The 23510-nt window shown below is 47.0% G+C and overlaps 1 protein-coding gene across 1 annotated transcript; it reads left to right on the top strand.

Moving 5' to 3' along the window:
• Positions 1-21033: 21033 nt before the first annotated feature.
• Positions 21034-22969, top strand: LOC145401886 (leucine-rich repeat, immunoglobulin-like domain and transmembrane domain-containing protein 2). Its single transcript, XM_080273997.1, is given in 1 exon segment — positions 21034-22969. A coding segment is annotated over 1 exon segment (1674 nt). The 5' UTR covers positions 21034-21046; the 3' UTR covers positions 22721-22969.
• Positions 22970-23510: the final 541 nt, after the last annotated feature.

Below are 23510 nucleotides of genomic sequence, written 5' to 3'. Positions count from 1 at the left end.
GTGGACCCACAGCTGGTTAATAACACTGTTCTATATCCCTAATAAACTGTTGCTGAATTGAAACCTGATCTACCTATAAAGTATATCTGCAAACACACAGTTTACTGGGCTGTATTCTGTAACAATATTCCTTGTATTGTAGCTGACAAGTGGACATGTTAACAGACAGTTTACTGGGCAGTATTGTGTAACCATATTCCTTGTACTGTAGCTGACATGTGGGCATGTTAACACACAGTTTACTGGGCTGTATTCTGTAACCATATTCCTTGTACTGTAGCTGACATGTGGGCATGTTAAGAGGATGGGGGATGACAACTGGCTGCACAAAATGAAGTGTGAACGTCAGGGGGAGGGTTGTGAAAGGCAGACCACAAAAAAACCTGCAACAAAGTCAGTGTGACCTCAGGGATAAGACTGAACAAGGAGGCTGCCAGACTGGGCAGCAGGGACAGCCGCCATTAGGTGACCAAAGCCAATGAATGCCAGAATGTTAGAGCCTTTATAAACGATACCAACGATACACCAGTAAGGATGGTCAAGGAGTTGTTGTGGGGGAAAGTGGTTATTCCCCTGAGCTAGACCTAGATAGATCATATAGCCCTGCTGGGGTGACAGGAGAGTGTTACCCCTCCCAGTAAGGCAGCTACCCAGGCAGGGCACGCACTCTCAACCTCACAGTCTGTAATCAAACACCACCACTGAGGCACCTGCTCTGTAGTGGGGGAAACCTTACTCCCTTACTTTCATTCATAGGTAAGTACTGATGGGTAAGCATATTTAAATGATACTACCACTGAGGCACCTGCTCTGTACTGGGGGAAACCTTACTCCCTTACTCTCACATTCATAGGTAAGTACTGATGGGTAAGCATATATAAACGATGCTGTGTTTGCTATTATGCATTACCTAACCTGACAATGGCTTAGGTATTCCATGGACAGGAGATAAAACACGTGCCAACACTATACAGCCAGGCAGAGCTAAACGACCATCCACTACACCAGACACCGATACAACAATGGCCACAACTGCACCTAAATTAGTGCTGCCAGCCAGGTGTGTCAAGCTAAGCCTATTTTGCCCCAAGCTATATACTCTGCTATACAAGTGTCACCATATATATATATTTGTTTATATGAGTATCCACCATCCATCCAGTCCTCCATTAACTATACTGTATCTATAGCCCGACGCCCTAATCCTGCAAAGGGTGGCCACAGACAAAACGCCTCCAAGTCGCTATTTTGCCCCAAGCTATATACTCTGCTATACAAGTGTTACCAAAGTTTTTTATAAAGAGTATCCACCATCCATCCAGTCCTCCATTAACTATACCATATCTATAGCCCGACACCCTAATCCCACAAAGGGTGGCCACAGACAAAACACCTCCAAGTCGCTATTTTGCCCCAAGCTATATACTCTGCTATACAAGTGTCACCATAGTTTTTTATACCGTATCTATAGCCCTACACCTTAATCCGGCAAAGGGTGGCCACAGACAAAACGCCTCCAAGTCGCTATTTTGCCCCAAGCTATATACTCTGCTATACAAGTGTCACCAATAGTTTTTTATAAAGCGTATCCACCATCCATCCAGTCCTTTAACTATACCATATCTATAGCCTGACGCCCTAATCCCACAAAGGGTGGCCACAGACAAAACACCTCCAAGTCGCTCTGTCACCCACCATTTGACTGTCCTCCCCCCTCCCTCACATACCTCTCGACTCCCTCCCTCCACCTACATACACCCTCTTAGTCTGTCTTCCAACAACACCCCAATTACTTAACCTCACCTGTACAGCAATTACAATCACATTACTTAACCTCACCTGTACAGCAATTACAATCACAATACTTAACCTCACCTGTACCGCAATTACAATCACAATATTTACAAAATCCCTAAACATGTAATAATTTCTCCCTGATATTGTCTATGCCTCTATTATAATGTAACTTCCCTATTCAAAGTTGTAAACTAATGTGAACAGGTATTCGCAATTAGGAAGCTCCCCCAACATCTTTCCCTTAGCGATTTATTTTTTTATGGCTGGTTAATATCCTTTTAGAAGTTGTTTATGCAGAGTATGGTAATATTGGAAGGATTTATATAACAGCAGGAATTAAATTACTTAGAAACAGTTACTAGGGACCTGATTAATATCCTTTTGGAAGTTATTTATGAAGAGTATGGCAATATTGGAAGGATTTATACAGCTAACAGCACAGTATGAGTAAAAAAAAAGTTACTTAAGAAAATGTGTTAGGGAGTTCTGGTTAATATCTTTTTGGAAGTTATTTATGCAGAGTATGGTAATATTAGAAGGATTTATATGGCAGGGTCAGTAAGAATAAACCAAACTACTTAGGGAAAGGTGTTAGGGAGCTGATTAATAGTTTTGCAAAATATTTATGCAGAGTATGGCAAAAATGGCAGGATTTATACAAGACAGTAAGAATAAATTACTTAGGAAAAGGTGTTAGGGAGCTGATTGATAGTTTTGCAAAATATTTATGCAGAGTATGGCAATAATGACAGGATATATAGGGCAAGGATAAACCAAACTACTTAGGGAAAGGTGTTAGGGAGCTGATTAATAGTTTTCCAAAATACTTATGCGGTGTATGGCAATAATGGCAGCACTTACATGGCAAGGACTAAGAATAAACTACTTATAAAAAAGTGTTAGGGAGCTTCATTGCCAATCTGAACCATGCTACTATAAAGAGTAATTCACATGGCCATGTCTGGTAGTGCAGGATTAAAACTAACCCATCTAGTTTGTCTCCTGATTAAAATCTCATTCCGTCAGGGGTGGCCACAAACAAATCGCCTCCATGTCGCTCTGTCCCCCACCATTTCACTGCCCTGCTCCCAGCTCACACCTCCCTCCCATATACCTCTCCCATCCATCCCTCCAACGCATCCTCGGCCTCCCCCTTCCCCCCTCCACCTCACTCACACACTCTCGCTGTCTATCCTCTCTACACAGCCAAATAAAATACATTAAAGGTTAGCTACAGCACAGCATCTGAAAAACCTGTTAGCTTTTCCACTGAACCCTTCTCTATTTCAGAGAACCCAGTGGACTGCAGGCTGGCTTCCCTCCACTATCTTCCTTTCAGGGGATAGGGAGTACAACTAATTAAAACTATTCCAAACTATTCCATCACTAACTGAAAATTTACAAGTGAGTCTCCTTGGTTACTAGTCAAAATCGTCTCCAACTGCCCTGAGCCGAAAGCGTGAGAAGAAAAAAAAATACTTAACTGAAAAGCCTTCGTCCGTTGAATCCAAACACCCGTCTTGATCTTGAATTCCCCAACCCGTCTTCTTGGTGGCTTGAATTCCAGCCCCCGTCTTCTTAGTCGCTTGAATTCAAACCACTATTGGTCGCTTGAATTCAAACCACTATTGGTCGCTTGAATTCAAACCACTATTGGTCGCTTGAATTCAAACCGTCGTCTTGGTCGCTTGAATTCCAACACCCGTCTACTTGGTCGCTTGAATTCCAACCCCCGTCTTCTTGGTCACATTAACTCACTCCCGTCTTCTTGGTCGCTTGAATTCAAACCTTCTTGGTCGCTTGAATTCAAACCAGTCTTAGTCGTTTGAATTCCAACCCCCGTCTTCTTGGTCGCTTGAATTCAAACGTTGGTCGCTTGAATTCAAACCAGTCTTAGTCGTTTGAATTCCAACCCCCGTCTTCTTGGTCGCTTGAATTCATCTTGGTCACGAATTCAAACTTCGTCGGTTGAAATTAGACACTGAAAAAAATTAGTTATATTCATCATTTGTAGGCTATCCCTCGAAATTCCAAATATATGCAAACCTAAAATAACTCAAGTCCGTGGTTTTATGCTTTCTACTACCACTATTTTGGAAAGCTATTTGGAAAGCTATTAACTCCAAATTATGCCCTGAATATGAAACTTTGGGGAAAAACATCAGTTAAATGAAAACAGGCATCATTTCCAAAACTACAAATCTACGCTTCACGAAGTTTGCTTGCTGCTGGTACCGTCGCCATCTTTAAAGCCCATCTCTATAAACATTAACACCATATGGGCTGCTAGTCACGATAAAGTGCAATGGGAAGTGTGGAGGACCATGCTACGATCTTATTCTGACACTGAGGTAGAGAATAAAAGCTACAGGAGAAAAATCAAAAGTGAAGCTTGCATATGGGACGAAGGACTTAAAAGCCGCTGATGGTTAAATATTCCACAAAATCAAGTTTACCGGACTTCTATTAACGTCAAGCCAAGTCAGAAGTTTTAAAAGTTCTATCGTATGAAAGTAAACTAGATTACACATTATTAAAGGAATTTGTTGGACGAAAAAGGAAATTATACTTACCCAAAGAGTCGCATGCCCCTCGGCCAGCACGGCCCAACTCTGAATGAGCCGGCGACTAAGGGAAACGTACCTCCCTCCACCCCCTCCTTCCCTCCCCAACCCCCTTCTCTCCATTCCTCCCGTCCACCCCCCTCCACTTCGGCCCTTCCTCTCCATTATGTAGCTTCCGTATTTTTTTTTTTGTGTGTATATATATTAATTCATATGGATGTGTGTACGGTATGTGTTCATGTATGTGTATGTATTTATGTATGTATGTGTAATTTCCATTTCTCATGATTAGCGTCAAGATAATGGCTACTTGTACCGTCTTTCTTTTGGGATATAAGAATACATACATATTTATGAATATTAGGTGAGTGTATATGTATGTTAAGGATTATTTTAATTTGGATCTCAGTCCAATTGAAGACAGTGGTTTCCTCCAACCCCCTCCTTCTCTCCGCCCCCCCCACTTTTTTCCCTCCTCCTCCCTCTCTCCGTCCCCCACTTCCCCTCCTCCTCCGTCTCTCCGACCCCCACCACCTTTCCTCCAGCCCCCTTTCTCCTCTCTACCTCCCCTCCTCCTCTTTCCATCCTCCACCTCTCCTTCCCCCTCCTCCGTCCCTCACTACCTCCATCCCCCTTTATTCCTCCTCTCCTCCCTCCTTCTCTCCACATAAAGCCGGCACAAATTCCTTTTCCCCCTTCTTCCCTCCCTCCCTCCCTCCACGCCCTTCCTTCCTCCCTCCCACCTTCTCCCCCTCCATCCCTCCACGGCCTGCCATCTACGGGGTTCTGCAATATTCAAAAACATACCCTTTTCTTTCTTTTTTATTTTTTCCCTTAACCTCCGTCATTGCAGGTGACGTACATACAGGTTCATTCTGCCTTCTACTAAACGATTATATTCTGGAAGGATTTATATAAGGGACCTTGTTGGTGGAACACAAGTCAAGAGTGAGAGCAGTGGCAATGAGTTATTGGAGAGGAGCCTGTGGAGTTACATGGAGAGACAGACTGACGAATGAGGAAGTAGTGTTGTGGTGTGGATGTGGATGTGATAGGAAGCGTTAGAAGGAACACACTGAAGTGGTTTGGCCATGTGGAGAGGATGGAGAGTGAGAGACTGACAAATGAAAGTGTATGTGAGTGAGGTGGAGGGGTAGTGGGAGGGGAAGGCCGAGAATGAGATGGAGGGATGGAGTGGAGAGGTATATGAGGGAGAGTGTGTGAGATGGGAGCAGGGCAGTGAAACGGAGTTGGACAGGGCGACATGGAGGCGATTTGTTTATGGCCACCCCCCACGGGATTAAGGCGTCTGGCAATAAATATAGATAATACAGGTAATATACTGTATATGATGCATATAAGATATAAACAACATAGATAAAGTATATAGAAATATAAATAATATGTATATATGAGTATTATATTATCATGCCTGCACCTATCATCACTATCATCACCACTACCATCACCACTACCAGAGTCAGCACCACCATCACCACCACAACCATCAACCCTTCTTTACCAGTGTCATCATCATCACTACGGTACGGCGCGTCACACTGTATTGCTCTTAGTCATTATCCTTTACTCATTACTCTTTTCACTGGTCCTTCCTTCCTCCTCCAGACCATTTGACTCACCTGACTCAACGCTTCACCTTTAAACACACACAGCTTTACAATTCCACCAGTCCGATAAGAATGTCACCATTTTCCTCTTGCCCCGGCTACATTCTTACTTTATAGTCTTCGTGGCCTTCGAAGGGAGGGAAGGAGGAGGAGAGAAGAGGGTGAGGAAGGGAGGAGAAGCCGAGGTGAGGAGGAGGAGGAGGAGGAGGGGAGATGCGAGAGAGACTGAAAGGAAGGGACGTGAGACAAGAGAGAGACAGGAGGAGGGAAAGAAGCGCGTGGAGAGACCTAGGCTGGGACGGGCAAACAGAGTGGCGACTGGAGGTGCAGGGGAGGCAGGGAAAATAATGGCTTTAGGAATTATTAGGTGAGGATGAGAAGGATGTGGAGGAGGAGGAGGAGGAGGAGAAGGATGACAAGGAGGAGGAGGAGGAGGAGAAGGAGGAGGACAAGGACGATGAGGAGGAGGAGAATTAGGTGGTGGTGTGCATAGAGGAGAAATAAGGGCACAAGACAGAGGAGCAAGGACAAGAGGAAGGAGAAGAAGGGGAGGATGAGGGAGAGGAGGAAGGGGAGGATGAGGGTGAAGAGGAAGGAGAAGAAGGGAAGGATGAGGGAGAGGAGGAAGGAGAGGATGAGGGAGGTGGGGAGGATGAGTAGGAGGGGGAGGATGAGAAGGAGGGTAAGGATGAGGAGGAAGGGAAGGATGAGGGAGAGGGGGAAAGGGAGGGGTAGGTAGAGGAAGAAGAAGAGAAAAAGGGAGAGGAAGAAAGAAGGAAGGAGAGAGAAGAGGATGGAGGGAAGGAGAGAGAGAGGAGGAAGGAGGGATGGAGAGAGAAGAGGAAGGAGGGTAGGAGAAAGAGGAGGAAAGAGGGAAAGAGAGAAAGGAGGAAGGAGGGAAGTAGAGAGAGGAGGAAGGAGGGAAGTAGAGAGAGGAGGAAGGAGGGAAGTAGAGAGAGGAGGAAGGAGGGAAGTAGAGAGAGGAGGAAGGAGGGAAGTAGAGAGAGGAGGAAGGAGGGAAGAAGAGAGAAGAGGAAGGAGGGAAGTAGAGAGAGGAGGAAGGAGGGAAGTAGAGAGAGGAGGAAGGAGGGAAGAAGAGAGAAGAGGAAGGAGGGAAGAAGAGAGAAGAGGAAGGAGGGAAGAAGAGAGAGGAGGAAGGAGGGAAGGAAGGAGAGGAGGAAGGAAGGAAAGAGAGAAGGGGAGGAGAGAAAGATGGAGTGGAGGAAGGAGGGAAGGAAGGAGTGGAGGAAGGAGAGAAGAAAAAGGAGGAAGGAGAGAAGGAGAGAGAGGATGAGGAGGAGGAGGTTGAAGATGAGAGGGGCCAGAGCACAGCTAAAGCCAAAACCAACCCACCATCTCTTTACAAGGCCGTTCACCGCGCCAGGCAGATTGGTGGTGCGGCCAAGACGAATGCGTCAGTCAAGAGGGCACCCAGTACAGGTCGTCTGCTTAAGGGGCACCCAGTACAGGTCGTCTGCTTAAGGGGCACCCAGTACAGGTCGTCTGCTTAAGGGGCACCCAGTACAGGTCGTCTGCTTAAGGGGCATCCAGTACAGGTCGTCTGCTCAAGGGGCACCCAGTACAGGTCGTCTGCTCAAGGGGCATCCAGTACAGGTCGTCTGCTTAAGGGGCATCCAGTACAGGTCGTCTGCTTAAGGGGCACCCAGTACAGGTCGTCTGCTTAAGGGGCACCCAGTACAGGTCGTCTGCATAAGAGGCATCCAGTAAAGGTCGTCTGCTTAAGGGGCACCCAGTACAGGTCGTCTGCTTAAGGGGCATCCAGTACAGGTCGTCTGCTTAAGGGGCATCCAGTACAGGTCGTCTGCTTAAGGGGCACCCAGTACAGGTCGTCTGCTTAAGGGGCACCCAGTACAGGTCGTCTGCTTAAGGGGCACCCAGTACAGGTCGTCTGCTTAAGGGGCATCCAGTACAGGTCGTCTGCTTAAGGGGCATCCAGTACAGGTCGTCTGCTTAAGGGGCATCCAGTACAGGTCGTCTGCTTAAGGGGCATCCAGTACAGGTCGTCTGCTTAAGGGGCATCCAGTACAGGTCGTCTGCTTAAGGGGCATCCAGTACAGGTCGTCTGCTTAAGGGGCATCCAGTCAAGGGGCATCCAGTACAGGTCGTCTGCTTAAGGGGCATCCAGTACAGGTCGTCTGCTTAAGGGGCATCCAGTACAGGTCGTCTGCTTAAGGGGCACCCAGAACAGGTCGTCTGCTTAAGGGGCATCCAGTCAAGGGGCATCCAGTACAGGTCGTCCGCTTAAGGGGCATCCAGTACAGGTCGTCTGCTTAAGGGGCACCCAGTACAGGTCGTCTGCTTAAGGGGCACCCAGTACAGGTCGTCTGCTTAAGGGGCATCCAGTACAGGTCGTCTGCTTAAGGGGTACCCAGTACAGGTCGTCTGCTTAAGGGGCATCCAGTACAGGTCGTCTGCTTAAGGGGCATCCAGTACAGGTCGTCTGCTTAAGGGGCATCCAGTACAGGTCGTCTGCTTAAGGGGCATCCAGTACAGGTCGTCTGCTTAAGGGACACCCAGTACAGGTCGTCTGCTTAAGGGGCATCCAGTACAGGTCGTCTGCTTAAGGGGCACCCAGTACAGGTTGTCTGCTTAAGGGGCACCCAGTACAGGTCGTCTGCTTAAGGGGCATCCAGTACAGGTCGTCTGCTTAAGGGGCACCCAGTACAGGTCGTCTGCTTAAGGGGTACCCAGTACAGGTCGTCTGCTTAAGGGGCATCCAGTACAGGTCGTCTGCTTAAGGGGCATCCAGTACAGGTCGTCTGCTTAAGGGGCATCCAGTACAGGTCGTCTGCTTAAGGGGCATCCAGTACAGGTCGTCTGCTTAAGGGGCACCCAGTACAGGTCGTCTGCTTAAGGGGCATCCAGTACAGGTCGTCTGCTTAAGGGGCACCCAGTACAGGTCGTCTGCTTAAGAGGCATCCAGTACAGGTCGTCTGCTTAAGGGGCACCCAGTACAGGTCGTCTGCTTAAGGGGTTAACTGCAACGTGTACAGACCAACCCAAACCTTCCCCTGACACCATCCCAACTTTCCACCCATTCCAGCCAGACGTAGGCTATAATAAATTTGGTTTGAAGGGATAAAAGTACATGGGACTGCTGGTGTTAGCTGCTGCCTTTCTTCTGCGTGTTTTGCGCACTACGGTTAGAGATGTACTGAATGAGACGGATATTGTGCATCCTCTGACACAACGCTTGCCTCAGGCTGCCGCCACCTCTCATCTGGACGCGACAAGATACTGCAGCCAAAGCTTTTTCCACTGTATAACCTATGTATCAAGTGTGGCAGAGAAGCTCCAGCTCAGCACAAAATACGACGCTGTAACTCGTATGGAGGGCAAGAGACAGGGGCTCTGCGGTAAGCATTCACAGAAAATCTTTTGCAACACGGATGGTTCAGACAGACGCGGGATTGAGAACATTCGAGAAGCCAGTGACAAAGACATATTGGCTGTTTACTACTTCACGTCCACGGCCTGGCTGTACATGTGCTGGTGTACAGTGCACCGCGTGTCCTATCTGGCCGACATGGTGTAGTGGGACTCAACAGAACCGGCATTACAAAAGCCTGAGGGGGACTTTCGGGCCAATGACGACAAGAGCCCCTTCGGGTGTGCACGATTCTCCTTCTGCCCAAACCCGTGCTGTGGGGCGCTTTTTGAGCCAAGTGAGGCCCGATGCTCACGAAGAACAGCAAACCCGTGCCATGGAGAAGGCCAGGTGGGTGGCGGGGGCTGCAGGCCATTATATGAGTCAGGCCTTAACCTCCTCCAGTGGAAAATGAGAGGAATTAAGAGTACGTGCAATTGAGGACAAGGGAAGTATGATCCGGATCGTAAAATCTGTCTAATTCCCAGATTTTGTGGGTCGGACAACTGTAAGTGTAATGAGTACTGTGTGGACACCATCAGGGGTATGTTTGGTACTGTAAAGAACAATACCTCTGGCACGAACAGTTATAAAGATGTGCTAAGTTTATGACCCTTACCTCTTCCTTCCCTGAGGAGGAGGAGGAGGAGGAGGAGGAGGAGGAAGATGACGAGGAGGATATTTATGATGATGCTGAGGAGGGGGCGGAGGAGGAAAATGATGATGATGAGATGTATGATGATGATGATGAACGCAAAAACCAAAAGAAACCGTCACTTTTGAAAACTATCCACAAAAAACGGGGTGAAGCCTTCGATAAATCCACCCCTTGGTTATGAGGGGTTTGGAAGGAACGTGGACCGGGTTTAGACCGAAGCTAAAACCCCTGTGGCGACTGTTTTGCGGCCAGGTGGTGGTGGTGTGGTGGGGGAGGGTCACAGGTGGAGTGTGGTGTGAACGCCTTGATGCCACACCAGTAGCCCTGCCAGGCTCCATCTTTATCTATCTACATCTATCTCTATTTCTATCTACCTCTCTCAATCTATATCTATATATTTCTATCTCTATATCTATCTCTATATATCTGTCTACTTCCATCTTTATCTATCTACATCTATCTCTATTTCCATCTATCTCTATCTATGTATTTCTATCTCTATCCATCTCTCTATATCTCCGTCTACTTCCATCTTTATCTATCTATCTATCTGTCTATCTATTTCTCTCTCTATCTATCTCCATCTATTTGTCTCTATTTATGACTATTTCTCTATCTATCCATTTGTCTATCTATCTGCCTTTATATCTCTTTATTTATCTATTTTTATCGATATGTCTATCTCTATCAATTTCCCTTTACCTATTTCTATCTATATTTCTATGTATCTATCTGTCTATCTATATCTCCATCTACCTCTTTGCATCTAGGGCTATTTCTCTCTCTCTCTCTCTCTCTCTCTCTCTCTCTCTCTCTCTCTCTCTCTCTCTCTCTCTATCTATCTATATCTCTCTCTATATCTGTATCTCTATCTCTACCTCTCTCTTTCTATCTCTATCTCTATCTGCTACCTTAATTGCTCTTCTTCGTGACTAGCATCATATTCGAACGGTGCACTCCTCTTGCAATCCAATATTCAAGAGATGGTGAAATATCGCCAAGTTACTGGAGACCGTAATAGCGTTTTTTTAGCGATTTATGCGTGTTTTTCGTACCTTCTTAACTTTTCGTGGCAGCTAGTATAGTTATTAATACAGGGTGGTGGTCTCATAAGGCTAGGATGCATGCTAACACCTCTTCCTTACCGATTTATTCCTGATCCTGCTCCGTTAGTATATTCTTGAGTGTTATTCATGCAATATATGTTGATATTGAAAAGCCATATGAAGGAAACCAAGGAAAATAAATCGCATAGGAAAAGGTGTTAGGGAGCTTCCTTACCCAAAGAGAATACGGGCACAGTAGGTGAAGTGGAGGGAGGGAGAGGGCGGGGGAGACTGAGGATGAGGTGGAGGGATGGAGATGAGAGGTATATGAGGGAGGGGGGAGTGAGTTGGGGGGAGGGCAGTCAAATGGTGGGTGACAGAAAGACTCGGAGGCGTTTTGTCTGCGGCCACCCTTTGCGGGATTAGGGCGTCGGGCTATAGAGTCAAAATTAAAATTGAATAAAGTGTAACCTAAATATACCGTTTTCTTTTAAGGCGTTTATAGAGCACGGCAACTTTATAGCGGAAACGAAAGTATTTATAGACAAACCTGCTGATTTTGCTTTTATTGAGGCTGTTCCTATATACCGACTACCTATATGTGGAGAGAGAGAGAGAGAGAGAGAGAGAGAGAGAGAGAGAGAGAGAGAGAGAGAGAGAGCAGGGGCAGGAGGGGAAAAGGAGGAATGGAGAGGGAATATGGAAAAAGGGAGGATGGAAAGGGAGGAAATGAATGAACGAAAGGGATGAAGGAAGGAGAGAAATGAAGAGGGAGAGAGAGAGAGAGATGAGAAAGGTGAGGAGGAGGGAGGAAGAGGTAAGGAAAAGGGCGGAGGAGGGAGAAGAGGGGAGGAGGAGAGAGAGAAAGGAAGGAGGAAAGAGGAAGGGGGAGAGAAGGAAGGAAGGAACGGTGACATGTAGAGGTGTATGGTACGTAGGACAACTGTTGGGTCTCAAGGGAAAGGGCTTGTAATCCTATGTCCAGAGTCGGACACACACACACACACACACACACACACACACACACACAATGAAGTCAATAGTAAGGTGAGGGAGGCTGTATATCTTTGGAGTCAAATATAAATAGCTAAGGATGAGGTGTTACGGTAATCTACGTCATGCTGGGATTCGTAGCGCATCTTCCGTAGCGATTTATGCTATGACACCTCAGTATACCCTTAATTATTAATGCCAATCTATAGCGATCTGAAAACGATATAAATCACACACAAAAGGATGTTAAGGTGCAATGTGCAAAATTATGAGAGAGAGAGAGAGAGAGAGAGAGAGAGAGGAAGGAAGATGGGAAATGTTGATAATAAAAAGCTTGCCACAGTCACTGCCAACCAGAAGCCGAGCTATAAAAGGACCTCGAGGTTTTGGTCACTGATCTTGTGCACGTCACCTCAGGCCATCACAGTCTTAAGTCCATTACGCTTGGTGGCTCTAAGTTTAATCCTTTTTATGGGAAATTAGCTGACATCCCACCAGCAACCGTCCCAATTCTGACCCCAGGCGATCTCAGAGAATAATCAGCCAATTGGAACCATACTCCCTTCCGGCCTGCGTCACCTTAGGGCTTCTATTGTACTAAATTTCAGTTTCCTAGTGTCAGCGGTGATTTGAATACGTGGCTGACTTACTGTTCCGTGTTGCATATATCCGGAGATCTGACTGACGGATTGCCACCATATCTGACCACAAGCTGACGACTGGAACTGTCTACCCCTTGTCTGTATTTCCTGCTGCCTATGACCTCCAGTCTTTCAAACGCAGTGTGTCCAGGCATCTCGAAATGAACGGGTCTTGAATTTGGCTCTCTTTTGTATTGTTTTTGTTTCTTTCTTGGAGGGCACTGTTTTGCGGGCTCCTGGCCTTTGGTTCCTTCTTCCTCACAAAAAAAAATAACTTCCACAAAATTGGCCAAGTTTGAATGCTCTCGCGGATAAATATCTATCTATCTATCTATTGCCAGACGCCTCAATCCCGTTTTGGGGTGGCCACAAACAAATCGCCTCCAAGTCGCCCTGTCCCCCGCCATTTCACTGCCCTGCTCCCAACTCACACCCCCCTCTCTCATATACCTCTCCATCCCATCCCTCCATCTCATCCTCGGCCTCCCCCTCCCTCTTCCCCCCTCCACCTCACTCACATACACTCTTCTCGTCAGTCTTTCACCCTCCATCCTCTCCACATGGCCAAACCACCTCCTCTGAAATATTGCGATTTTAAAATAATCATGATAATACAGTATCCATCCATCCATCCATCATTCAATCCTACTTTGCCCCATGAGCTGCGTAGGTGCCCGGGGTTAGGCAGTTGGTCCTGACATTTAAGATGAGTGACCAGCCTCCCTCATCCCTGAGTGGCATTACGTGAGCAATAAACCCCAACCATCCCTTGGATATAAACCTTCACCGGCTCAGTCCGATTGGAGCACAATAATTACCCACTAAACCACCAGGCGCCAAAATTTGGTTATATGGTTACCACCCAGCGTGACAAATGGTTTCCTGGTGTACAGGAAACCATTTGGCTTGTCACTTAATGTAGAGTCACCCACAGGCAGAAGGAAGAGGAAAGAATGAAGGAAAGAAAGACAGAAGAGGGAGTGTAAAGTCACCCGTAGGCAGAAGGACGAGGAAAGAATGAAGGAAAGAAAGACAGAAGAGGATGGATGGAAAGAAGGATGGAGGAGAGGACAGGGCAGACACCCGTGAGCGCACTACATAGAGTGAGTGGATGGTGAGCGCCCCCACCTACCACAAAATAATAATATCAATAACAATAATAATAATAATAATAATAGTAATAATAATAGTAATAATAATAATAATAATAATAATAAATAACTTGCCAAATTCAGATAGTCCTTCAGGATTTTTGAGAAACTACAGCTTATTCAGGGGTTAAATTTGGGATTGTACTTTCTTAAGTTAAGGAAGTTCCCTAACACCTATCCCTAAGCGATTTATTTTGCTTATTACACCTTGCCATCCTCTTCTGTGCTACTTCAGTCACTCTAATATCACCGTTCTTTGCATAAATAACGTGGTCAGATATGACGGCCGTATCCAAAAATAAATCGCTAAGGAAGAAGTGTTAGGGAATTATAAAATCTATCTATCCATCTATCTATTGCCAGACGCCTTAATTCCGTAAGGGGTGGCCACAAACAAATCGCCTCCAAGTCGCCCTGTCCCCCACCATTTCTTTGCCCTGGTCCCAGCTCACACCCCCTTCTCTCATATACCACTCCACTTCATCCCTCCACCTCATCCTCAGGCTACCCCTCCCTCTCCCCCACATACACTCTCCTCGTCAGTCTCTCGCTCCATTATAAAATGCTGTATCAATATGGATCCAAGGCTCGTGTTGTCGGCGGTTATGGAAGCTCCCTAACACCTCTTCCTTACCGATTTATTTTGGGATGGGCTGGATAATATCTTATTCTACGTTATTTGCGCAGAGAATGGTGGTAAAATATAAGCAAAATAAATCGCTAAGGAAGAGGTGTTACTATAAGCAAAATAAATCGCTAAGGAAGAGGTGTTAGTATAAGCAAAATAAATCGCTAAGGAAGAGGTGTTAGTATAAGCAAAATAAATCGCTTGGAAGGAGGCGTTAGGGAATTCTCTCACCTTGGAAATACTACAGCTCCCCATCGTTTCCATAGCACTTCCTCGTGACTAGCACCAAGTTAGAGCGAAAAGGATATAGGAAACGAATATAATGTATTTATTGCCAGACCCCATAATCCAGTAAGGGGTGGCCACAAACAAATCGCCTCCATGTCGCCCTCCCCCTCCTGCTATTCGCCTGCCCTCCCTCCAACGCACACCTCCCTCTCATATATCTCTCCACTCTATCCCTCCATCTCATCCTTGGCCTTCCCCTCCTCCTCGAAGCACCTACAGGCGATATCAAAAACAGACACTACATGAATCACGCAGTGGAGGGAAGGCTGTGTGTGTGTGTGTGTGTGTGTGTGTGTGTGTGTGTGTGTGTGTGTGTGTGTGTGTGTGTGTGTGTGAAGTCAGACGGGGCCTACTTTGAGTGTGTGTGTGTGTGTGTGTGTGTGTGTGTGTGTTTATGCCTTTGTGTGTGTTACTTTGATTTTCGCCATGTGGAGAGGATGGAGAATGTGAGACTAACTAGGAGAGAGGATGTGAGTGAGGTGGAGGCAGAGAGAGAGAGAGCTGGGATCAAGCATGAGACAGAGTGGAGAGGATGGGGAATGAGAGACTAACTGGGAGAGAGGATGTGAGTGAGGTGGAGGAGAGGATGAGATGGAGGGATAGAACTGAAGGATGGATCAGATAGCTTCATGAGAGGGGGCTGTGAGTTGCAGGGAGGGCAGCCAAATGGTTGAAGTCAGCGGGACGTGGAGGCGATTTGTTTATGGCCACCCCTTATGGGATTAAAGTGTCAGGTAATAGGTAGACAGACAGACAGATGGATAGGTGATCATGTGGAGAGGATGGAGAGAGAGACTGACGAGGAGAGTGTATGTGAGTGAGGTGGAAGGGGGGAGAAGGAGGGGGAGGCCAAGGATGAGGAGGAGGGATGGAGTGGAGAGGTATATGAGAGAAGGTGGGTGTGAGCTGGGAGCAGGGCGGTGAAATGGCGGGGAACGGGGCGACCTGGGGGCGATTTATTTGTGGCCACCCCTTTCTGGATTGGGGCGTCTGGCAATAGGTAGATAGACTGATAGATAGATAGATCCTGTATATACATTCTCGTGTTGGGAGAGCCACAGTCTGGATGTGTCTGGCAATTATCTCCAGCCAGCCCTCGCGAATCGATCTGGCCAGCTCAGTACGGCCCGTGACTTGCAAGTGTGGGTACGTTTGACTCTCCTTCCACTCCCTATTCCCTTCCATTCGTGTCTATTTTACCATTTCGTGATGTTACATACCCACGAAACAAGTGACGATAATACCTAGCTACGGAAAAAAAGCCTGTGTCACGAAAAACTGGAAAAGAATGACGAAGAGAGCAACATTTTGGGCCGAATTAGTCAGGAAAAGGAGTGGGTGTTGAAAAAATTGATTTGGAATATTATAGAATTGAGACTTGAAGGAAATAATTAACGTAGACTCGAAATCATTAAAAATAACTCAATCTGTCAGTCCAGCCCCGCCCTTACCACGTCGGCGCTACCTCCCTTCTCCTCCTCCCCCCTCACAGCCCCCACCCTCCTTCGCCTTCCTCCCCACCCTTCTGGCACCTCCCCCTCCTCCTTCCCCCTCTCACCCACCTCCTCCCTCCCTCCCTCCCATCGTGACTGGCGTGTAGAAAGGGTGGGTCCGGGTTAAGAGGGGAGGGGACGCTTTTTATCACCGCTACTGTCCCCTACCTGTTGCTGAAATGAACTCCGGGATTATCTCATGTCCTTGTGATAGCTTAGCGATAACTGATTATTTAACAGTATGGATTATTATTATTTTATTATTCGTTTTTTTTCCTTTCTGTTCTGTAAAAAAAAAAAAAACGCGCAGACGTAGGTAGGTTCTTAAATGCTAAAGAAAACGAGGAATTATGTGATTTTTGAGTTAAAGTTGATGCTAAACCCTGACCTGTGTGATTGACCAGACCCGTCGACCACAGGTAAGGCACTACTAATGCGGGTCCGCCCTACAGGTACGCTACAATACAGTGGACAAGGCCTCACCAGCACCACCTTCCTGCCTCACGGAGAAGTGCGGGGAAATATGAGGAGGGTTGTCTCCGGGGTGGATGCCGCAGCTGCTCCACCTAGACTAAATAGCACCACCACGTACAGACTTCTTGACATCGCATGCATCAATAGTAGAGCAACTGATCTACTTAACGCCAATGGTAGGTATCCGCGTAAACATTTCTGAATTTATTTTTTCGAAGATATTTAAGGAACAGTGAAACTAATTTGATTCCTTCAGCCTTTTTATGGAATTAGGGAAGCGGTACGGTCCAGAGAGAGAGAGAGAGAGAGAGAGGGGGGGGGGCGCTGCCAGGATTTTGTCAAGGGGGGGGGAGAGAATGCTGATCACCATTCTTGAGACAGTTGATTGGGAAAGGATTATAAAGTTATTGTATGTGGTGTTAAATATTCTATCTATCTATTGCCAGACGCCTTAATCCCGTAAGGGGTGGCCACAAACAAATCGTCTCCATGTCTCCCTGTCCTCCACCATTTCACTACCCTGCTCCCAGTTCCCCCCCCCCCTCTCTCATATACCTCTCCACTCCATCCATCCATCCATCTCATCCTTGGCCTCCCCCTCCCTCTCCCCCCCTGCACCTCACTCACATACACTCTCCTCGTCAGTCTCTCACTCTCCATCCTCTCCACATGGCCAAATAGTATAGAATAAATATCTTCCTTTTCACCTTATCCCTCCCCCCCCCCCGCCGCACCCAAAGTAGTTTTAATGTTTGTGTATTAGTGGTAGTTGGGAGCGCTCACCATCCACTCACTCGATGTGGTGCGGCCTTTTGGATGACTACACTGACTGACAAGATAAAACGGTTTCCCGCAAACCAGGAAAGCATTGACTACGTTGGGTGGTAACCATATGACCGTGTGAGGCCTGGTGCTTGGTGGGTTTAAGCTCTGCAACCAGACTGAGCCCCTAAGGGTTTTACACACGCGCGCGCGCACACGCACGCACGCACACACACACACACACACACACACACACACACACACACACACACACACACACACACACACACACACACACATGAAGAGTACACATCATCATGCCACGTCTATGTCTTGTAAAAAGGATGGTACTGTAATTCCTCTCAATATTTTATGTTTGCGATTCGAGACATATTCAGTGACAAAGCTTATGCTAGTCTCTCTCTCTCTCTCTCTCTCTTTAATGCAAGGAAGAAGGAATCAAAGACCAGGAGCCCGCAATAACCATTTCTTACAAGAAAAAAACAAAAACAATACAAAAGAGAGCCAAATTCATGATCCGTTCATTTCGAGATGCCTGGACACACTGCGTTTGAAAGACTGGAGATCATAGGAAGTAGGAAATACAGACAGAGGGAGACAGTTCCAGAGTTGACCTGTTGCATAAATGAAGGACTGGGAGTAACGGTTAACTCTTGCATTAGAGAGTTGGACAGAAAAGGGATGCGAGTTTGTTGCTAGACGGGGAAATACAGACAGAGGGAGACAGTTCCAGAGCTGACCTGTTGCATATCGGTTAACTCTTGCATTAGAGAGTTGGACAGAAAAGGGATGAGAGTTTACTTGAAATTGTCAGAAAATAAGATTAAACTGAGCAGAATCAGAATTATATCCACCACCATCTTGTGTACTTCATGCCCCTGTGGTGAGCAATCAAGTGTTCAAACGAAACTACAATAGCTATACCCATTTAATCTTAAGCTGGCCAAAATCTTCGTTCCTTTTCATCTAATTTCACGGAGTTCAGTGGCAGAATACGACAATGCTGCGTTTGTACATGATTTTCAAAGCAGTTCTTCGTGACTTGCATCATAGTGTTAATCTATTGTCACAGCTCAGAATTCAACAAGCAGAGAGGGCAGTTTTAGGCCAAGTTAGAGTAAAATGAGTTTAGTTTAGTTGCCATAGTTTCTTTAGGAATTTTTATGTCTAACTCTAAACCATCCCACTTTTCAAACCATCACCACCTTCCTCCTTCCCTCCCTGTCCTCACCCCTTCCTCCCTCTGCTATCCCTCCCTCCCTCTGCTATCCCTCCCTCCTCCCTTTGAAACACGTAGCATATGATTCCACGTCTTTTCATACCTACTGAGAATTTGAGTTAGGCCAAAACCATTGTCTCATCTCAATATATATAATTTTTCTTGTCTATCTATCTATCTATTGCCAGACGCCTTAATCCCGTAAGGGGTGGCCACAAACAAATCGCCTCCATGTCGCCCTGTCCCTCGTCATTTCACTGCCCCGTTCCCAGCTCACACCCCCCTTTCTCAAATACCTCTCCACTCCATCCCTCCATCTCATCCTTGGCCTCCCTCTCCCTCTCCCCCTTCCACCTCAATCAGATACACTCTCCTCGTCAGTCTCTCACTCTCCATCCTCTCCACATGATCACCTATCCATCCATCTGTCTTCCCCCTCCCTCTCCCCTCCTCCACCTCACTCACATACACTCTCCTCGTCAGTCTCTCGCTCTCCATCCTCTCCACATGACCAAACCACCTCAGTGTGTTTCTCCTAACGCTTCCTATCACATCCACATTCTCACATACACTCTCCTCGTCAGTCTCTCACTTTCCATCCTCTACACATGGCTAAACCACCTCAGTGTGTTTCTCCTAACGCTTCCTATCACATCCACATTCTCACACACTCTCCTCGTCAGTCTCTCACTCTCCATCCTCTCCACATGGCCAAACAACCTCAGTGTGTTTCTCCTCTCCCCCTCCACCTCACTCAACATACACTCTCCTCGTCAGTCTCTCACTCTCCATCCTCTCCACATGGCCAAACCACCTCAATGCGTTTCTCCTAATTTCTTTTTCTTTTTCTTACAGGGGACTACACATCGAGTCTCTCCAGGCTTAGCAAGAACGGAGACAAGCATGCACGTCAGTAAGAAGTAAAGGTGAATAATATTGACCATACATAAATCCTGAGTATTGATGTGTAGCGAAGACGAGTTGATGGAAATATTGATGGCAAAGGAAACTCAAGGTGATGGTCAGAAGAACTTACAGTGAAAACGAACATTAGTGTAGAGAAGACAATATTAAACCTTCTCAAATTTAGCGAAGGTGAATTTTTTGAGACAGCGATAATCAGTTTGACAAAGCGTACGCGGTGAATGCATCCTTAGAGTTTAGCAGGCTTTTAGTACATTAATTTTAAAGTGGCGTTGTGAAAAAAAAAAAAGATGGATTTCTGAAAACAAAACAGAAAAAGAACATGAAAGTTAATTTTTAGAGAAACGGCGATAATCAGTTTTTTAAAGCGTACGGGGTGAATGAATCTGGAGTTCAGAGTTTAGCAGATTTTTGATACGTTAATTTTAAAGTGACTTCGCGTAAAAAATGAATTTCTGAAAACGCAACAGAAATAAAAAAAGGATTCAAGCCATCCATGATTAAAGTACACATTAAAGTTATCAGTAGTGGATGTGGAACTTAAATAATATCAAACTTCAGCAATGCAAAAAGGGAATGAAAAAAAAGGTAAGGATTTGAAAAGATCATCATGAAATAAATGTGCGAGGGCAAACTTTTAAATCGTGGCAGCTGACCAGAAATATGTCGCCAAGGAAGTATTAATTCGTTGTAGAGAGAGAGAAGCACTGTGGTACTGAAACTGACCAAAACACTGCTTCGAATTTGGCGAACTGTGATACTGAAACTCACCAAAACACTGCTTCGAATTTGGCGAACTGTGATACTGAAACTCAACCAAAACACTGATTCGAATTTGGCGAACTGTGATATTGAAACCCACCAAAACACTGCTTCGAATTTGGCGAACTGTGATACTGAAACTAACAAAAACACTGCTTCGAATTTGGCGAGACACTAGAAATTTGAACTAAAAGGATACTGAACTGAACTGCTGTTAACAGTTCTGTAAGTGTGACCCTCAAATTCTGAACTAAAAAAGAATCTGATCTAAAAATAAATGGAACTGTTTTGAAATTGATTTGAAACACATTTTGTAATCTGAGTTCGAAACACTCTTACAACTGATATGAGATGCTACTGCGTGTAAATGCTAAACTCCGATAATTATTCCCTCAGTAGCTTAGGAATAAAGCATTGAAATTATTGCTTAAATAGGTAGAATAAAAAGGGTCTGTCAGAAATTGGAAAAAAAAAAATGTAAGTAAACATTCTTCAGCATAACAAGTGGATTAAAAAGGCTGTTGCCAAGTGCCTGCATAAGCTACGTCCCATCTAAGAGTGGCTGAGGGCCCACCACATCGCCCTGCCCACCTTCCCACTGTGTAGACGATGCTGTCCAGTCGCTGCCCCATGCCAGAGAACGATGGCTGCCCTCTGCAGGAGTGGCTGGTGGTGATGTGCATGGTGGCTTTGGTTTCCTCCTCCTCCTGCCCCACTGTCTGCATCTGCGGATGGAAGAATGGCAGGTATGTGGCTGAGTGCCAGAACAAAGGGTTGGACAATGTGCCTTATGGCTTGGACCCTCAAACCCAGGTTCTTGACTTGACCAAAAACAATCTGCAGACTCTACCCAAGCATGCTTTCAGGCGTGAAGGGCTTATTAACCTGCAGAAGATTTACCTGCGTGACTGCAAGATTGGCCACATTGATCCCACAGCCTTCTCCCACCTCACCAACCTCCTTGAGCTAGATCTAAGTGAGAACCTCCTGACTGACGTTCCAGCAGTCGCTCTCTCCTACACTAATAAACTAAGAGACTTGTCCCTCGGGGGAAACAAACTCCATAAAATCCGCTTTGAATCCTTCTCCCACACCCCATCCTTGGTACACCTAAACCTGAGCCATGCTAGGATTAGGACCATTGCACTGCTGGCCTTCAGACCATTGTCTCTTCTGGAGAGTATTGACCTGCAGGGGAACCAGCTGTCAGAATTGTCTGCTGCAGCAGTGAAGAGTCTGGAGAGGGTGCATAGACTGAAGGTACATGACAACCCCTGGGTGTGTGACTGCCGGGTGCTGCCCCTGTGGCGGCTGCTGGAGAAGAGACGCATCCCTCACCCCGTCTCTCCCTCCTGCCACTCCCCAAAGAGGATCGCTGGTTACACCTTCCAGATGCTGACTGACGAGGACTTTGCCTGCCCTCCCAGCATCCTGCCGGTGGAGCATGAGGTGGAGGGTGTGGTAGGTGAGAACACATCTGTCGCCTGCCCAGTCCAAGGCCAGCCACCACCGCGGGTAATGTGGTACAAGGACGAGATGCCAGTGGTGAATGGGTCGGTGGTGGGGCTGGGGCCACAACAAATATACATCATCAACGAGGCCAGCAGGACCAGAGTCAGCCGACTGGTGATCACAGGAGCACAGGAGACAGATTCTGGCACCTTGCGATGTGTGGCCATCAACTCTGCTGGGATGGCCTCTGCTAACTTCACTCTCAGCATCAAAATGGCTATTGCCACACATGCCAGGCTGGACTCGAGCCATATTGCTGGCATATCTATGGGGCTGGTGGTGGCAGCACTCATGGCACTGGTGGTGGGCTTCCTGGTGCTGGCCCACTCCCACTCCAATGCCCCTCCCACAACCGTGTAAGACTCCTCCAAAGCAACCTCCTCAGCTGCTATCAGCCTCAACGAGCTAAACCCTGTGCTGCGACTGCCATGCCTCGCTAATGTCGTTGGGTCCTCAGGCATGCTGAGTTCATCTCCTGACAACCCTGACAGAAAGGCAGGAAGACCCACGTGGGCAGTCAGCAGTCATATCCCTGATGGCACAGCACAGGCTCTAAGTGTGGGCAGGGATTACATGTGAGTGGAAGGCAATTCCATCCATCTCAGTCACCTCCGGCCTGAGGGTGGCATCCCCCTGGAGGCCACTGATGCAACACAGCCCCCATGCAAGAGCACTTCTACCACGGCTACATGTCAAATGACCCTCCTTACCACAGGTGTGATCAGATTCAGTCCACCCTTTCCAGCCTGGCTATGGCTGACAGTAATCTGATCCTCAGGCATATAACTGCTCTGCTGACTAAATGTTTTCTATCCCCGTGGGAAATACTGTCCCTCAAGGGGCATCTCACAACCAGACCCAGAGGACAACTGACCTGTGTGTGAGGTCCAGGAGGGCCCTACCAGGCAGAACAAATATGTCACATAAGGAGATTCACAATTACATGAAAAACTCCAGCCAGGATGTGTCTGGGATGACAGCAAGCCATCCCTCCTAATTTTGGGTAACTTCTGCCCAGAGGTGTAAGGGTCCAAGAAGCTGGTAGAGGCGACAGAGAGTTCTCAGAGTCCCAGTTGGGTTGGCCCCTGGGGGAGTGGCCATGGGTCCCAGTCTCTCAGGCACTGCTTCATGTCCGTGGAGGAGTGTCCATTCTGCTCTCACCCCCCATGGCATCTCACACAGCATCAAGGCTCGTGACTCCCGTGATGAAGGCCGTCGAGAAGAGATGGATGTGCAGCGGGATGACAGAAGGCCCGTCATCTTTATCCTCTCTGCACCCTTACCCCCCACCCCCACCCCACCTCTTAACTACCCCCTCTTTGCTTCCCTCTCACCCTCCTGCCCCCACCCCACCTCTTAACCACTCCCTCTTTGATTCCCTCTCACCTTCCTCTCCTTCATGACTGTGACCTCGGGACCTGATAACTATAGTCGCGGCGCACGACTCTGAGGTTGTCATTATCGTACCCTGGCAACGTACCATTTCGTATACGTCCGATTTCGTATCACATCATACACGAATCACATTATTATGCACGAATATACTTTACACGAATATTAT

This window comes from Coenobita brevimanus, chromosome 6, assembly GCF_032717465.1.
Source record: "Coenobita brevimanus isolate Jiangsu-jjx chromosome 6, ASM3271746v2, whole genome shotgun sequence".
Classification (NCBI taxonomy): Eukaryota; Metazoa; Arthropoda; class Malacostraca; order Decapoda; family Coenobitidae; genus Coenobita; species Coenobita brevimanus.
The sequence above is the reverse complement of the archived record's forward strand: the minus strand, read 5'-3'. Positions and strand labels throughout refer to the sequence as shown.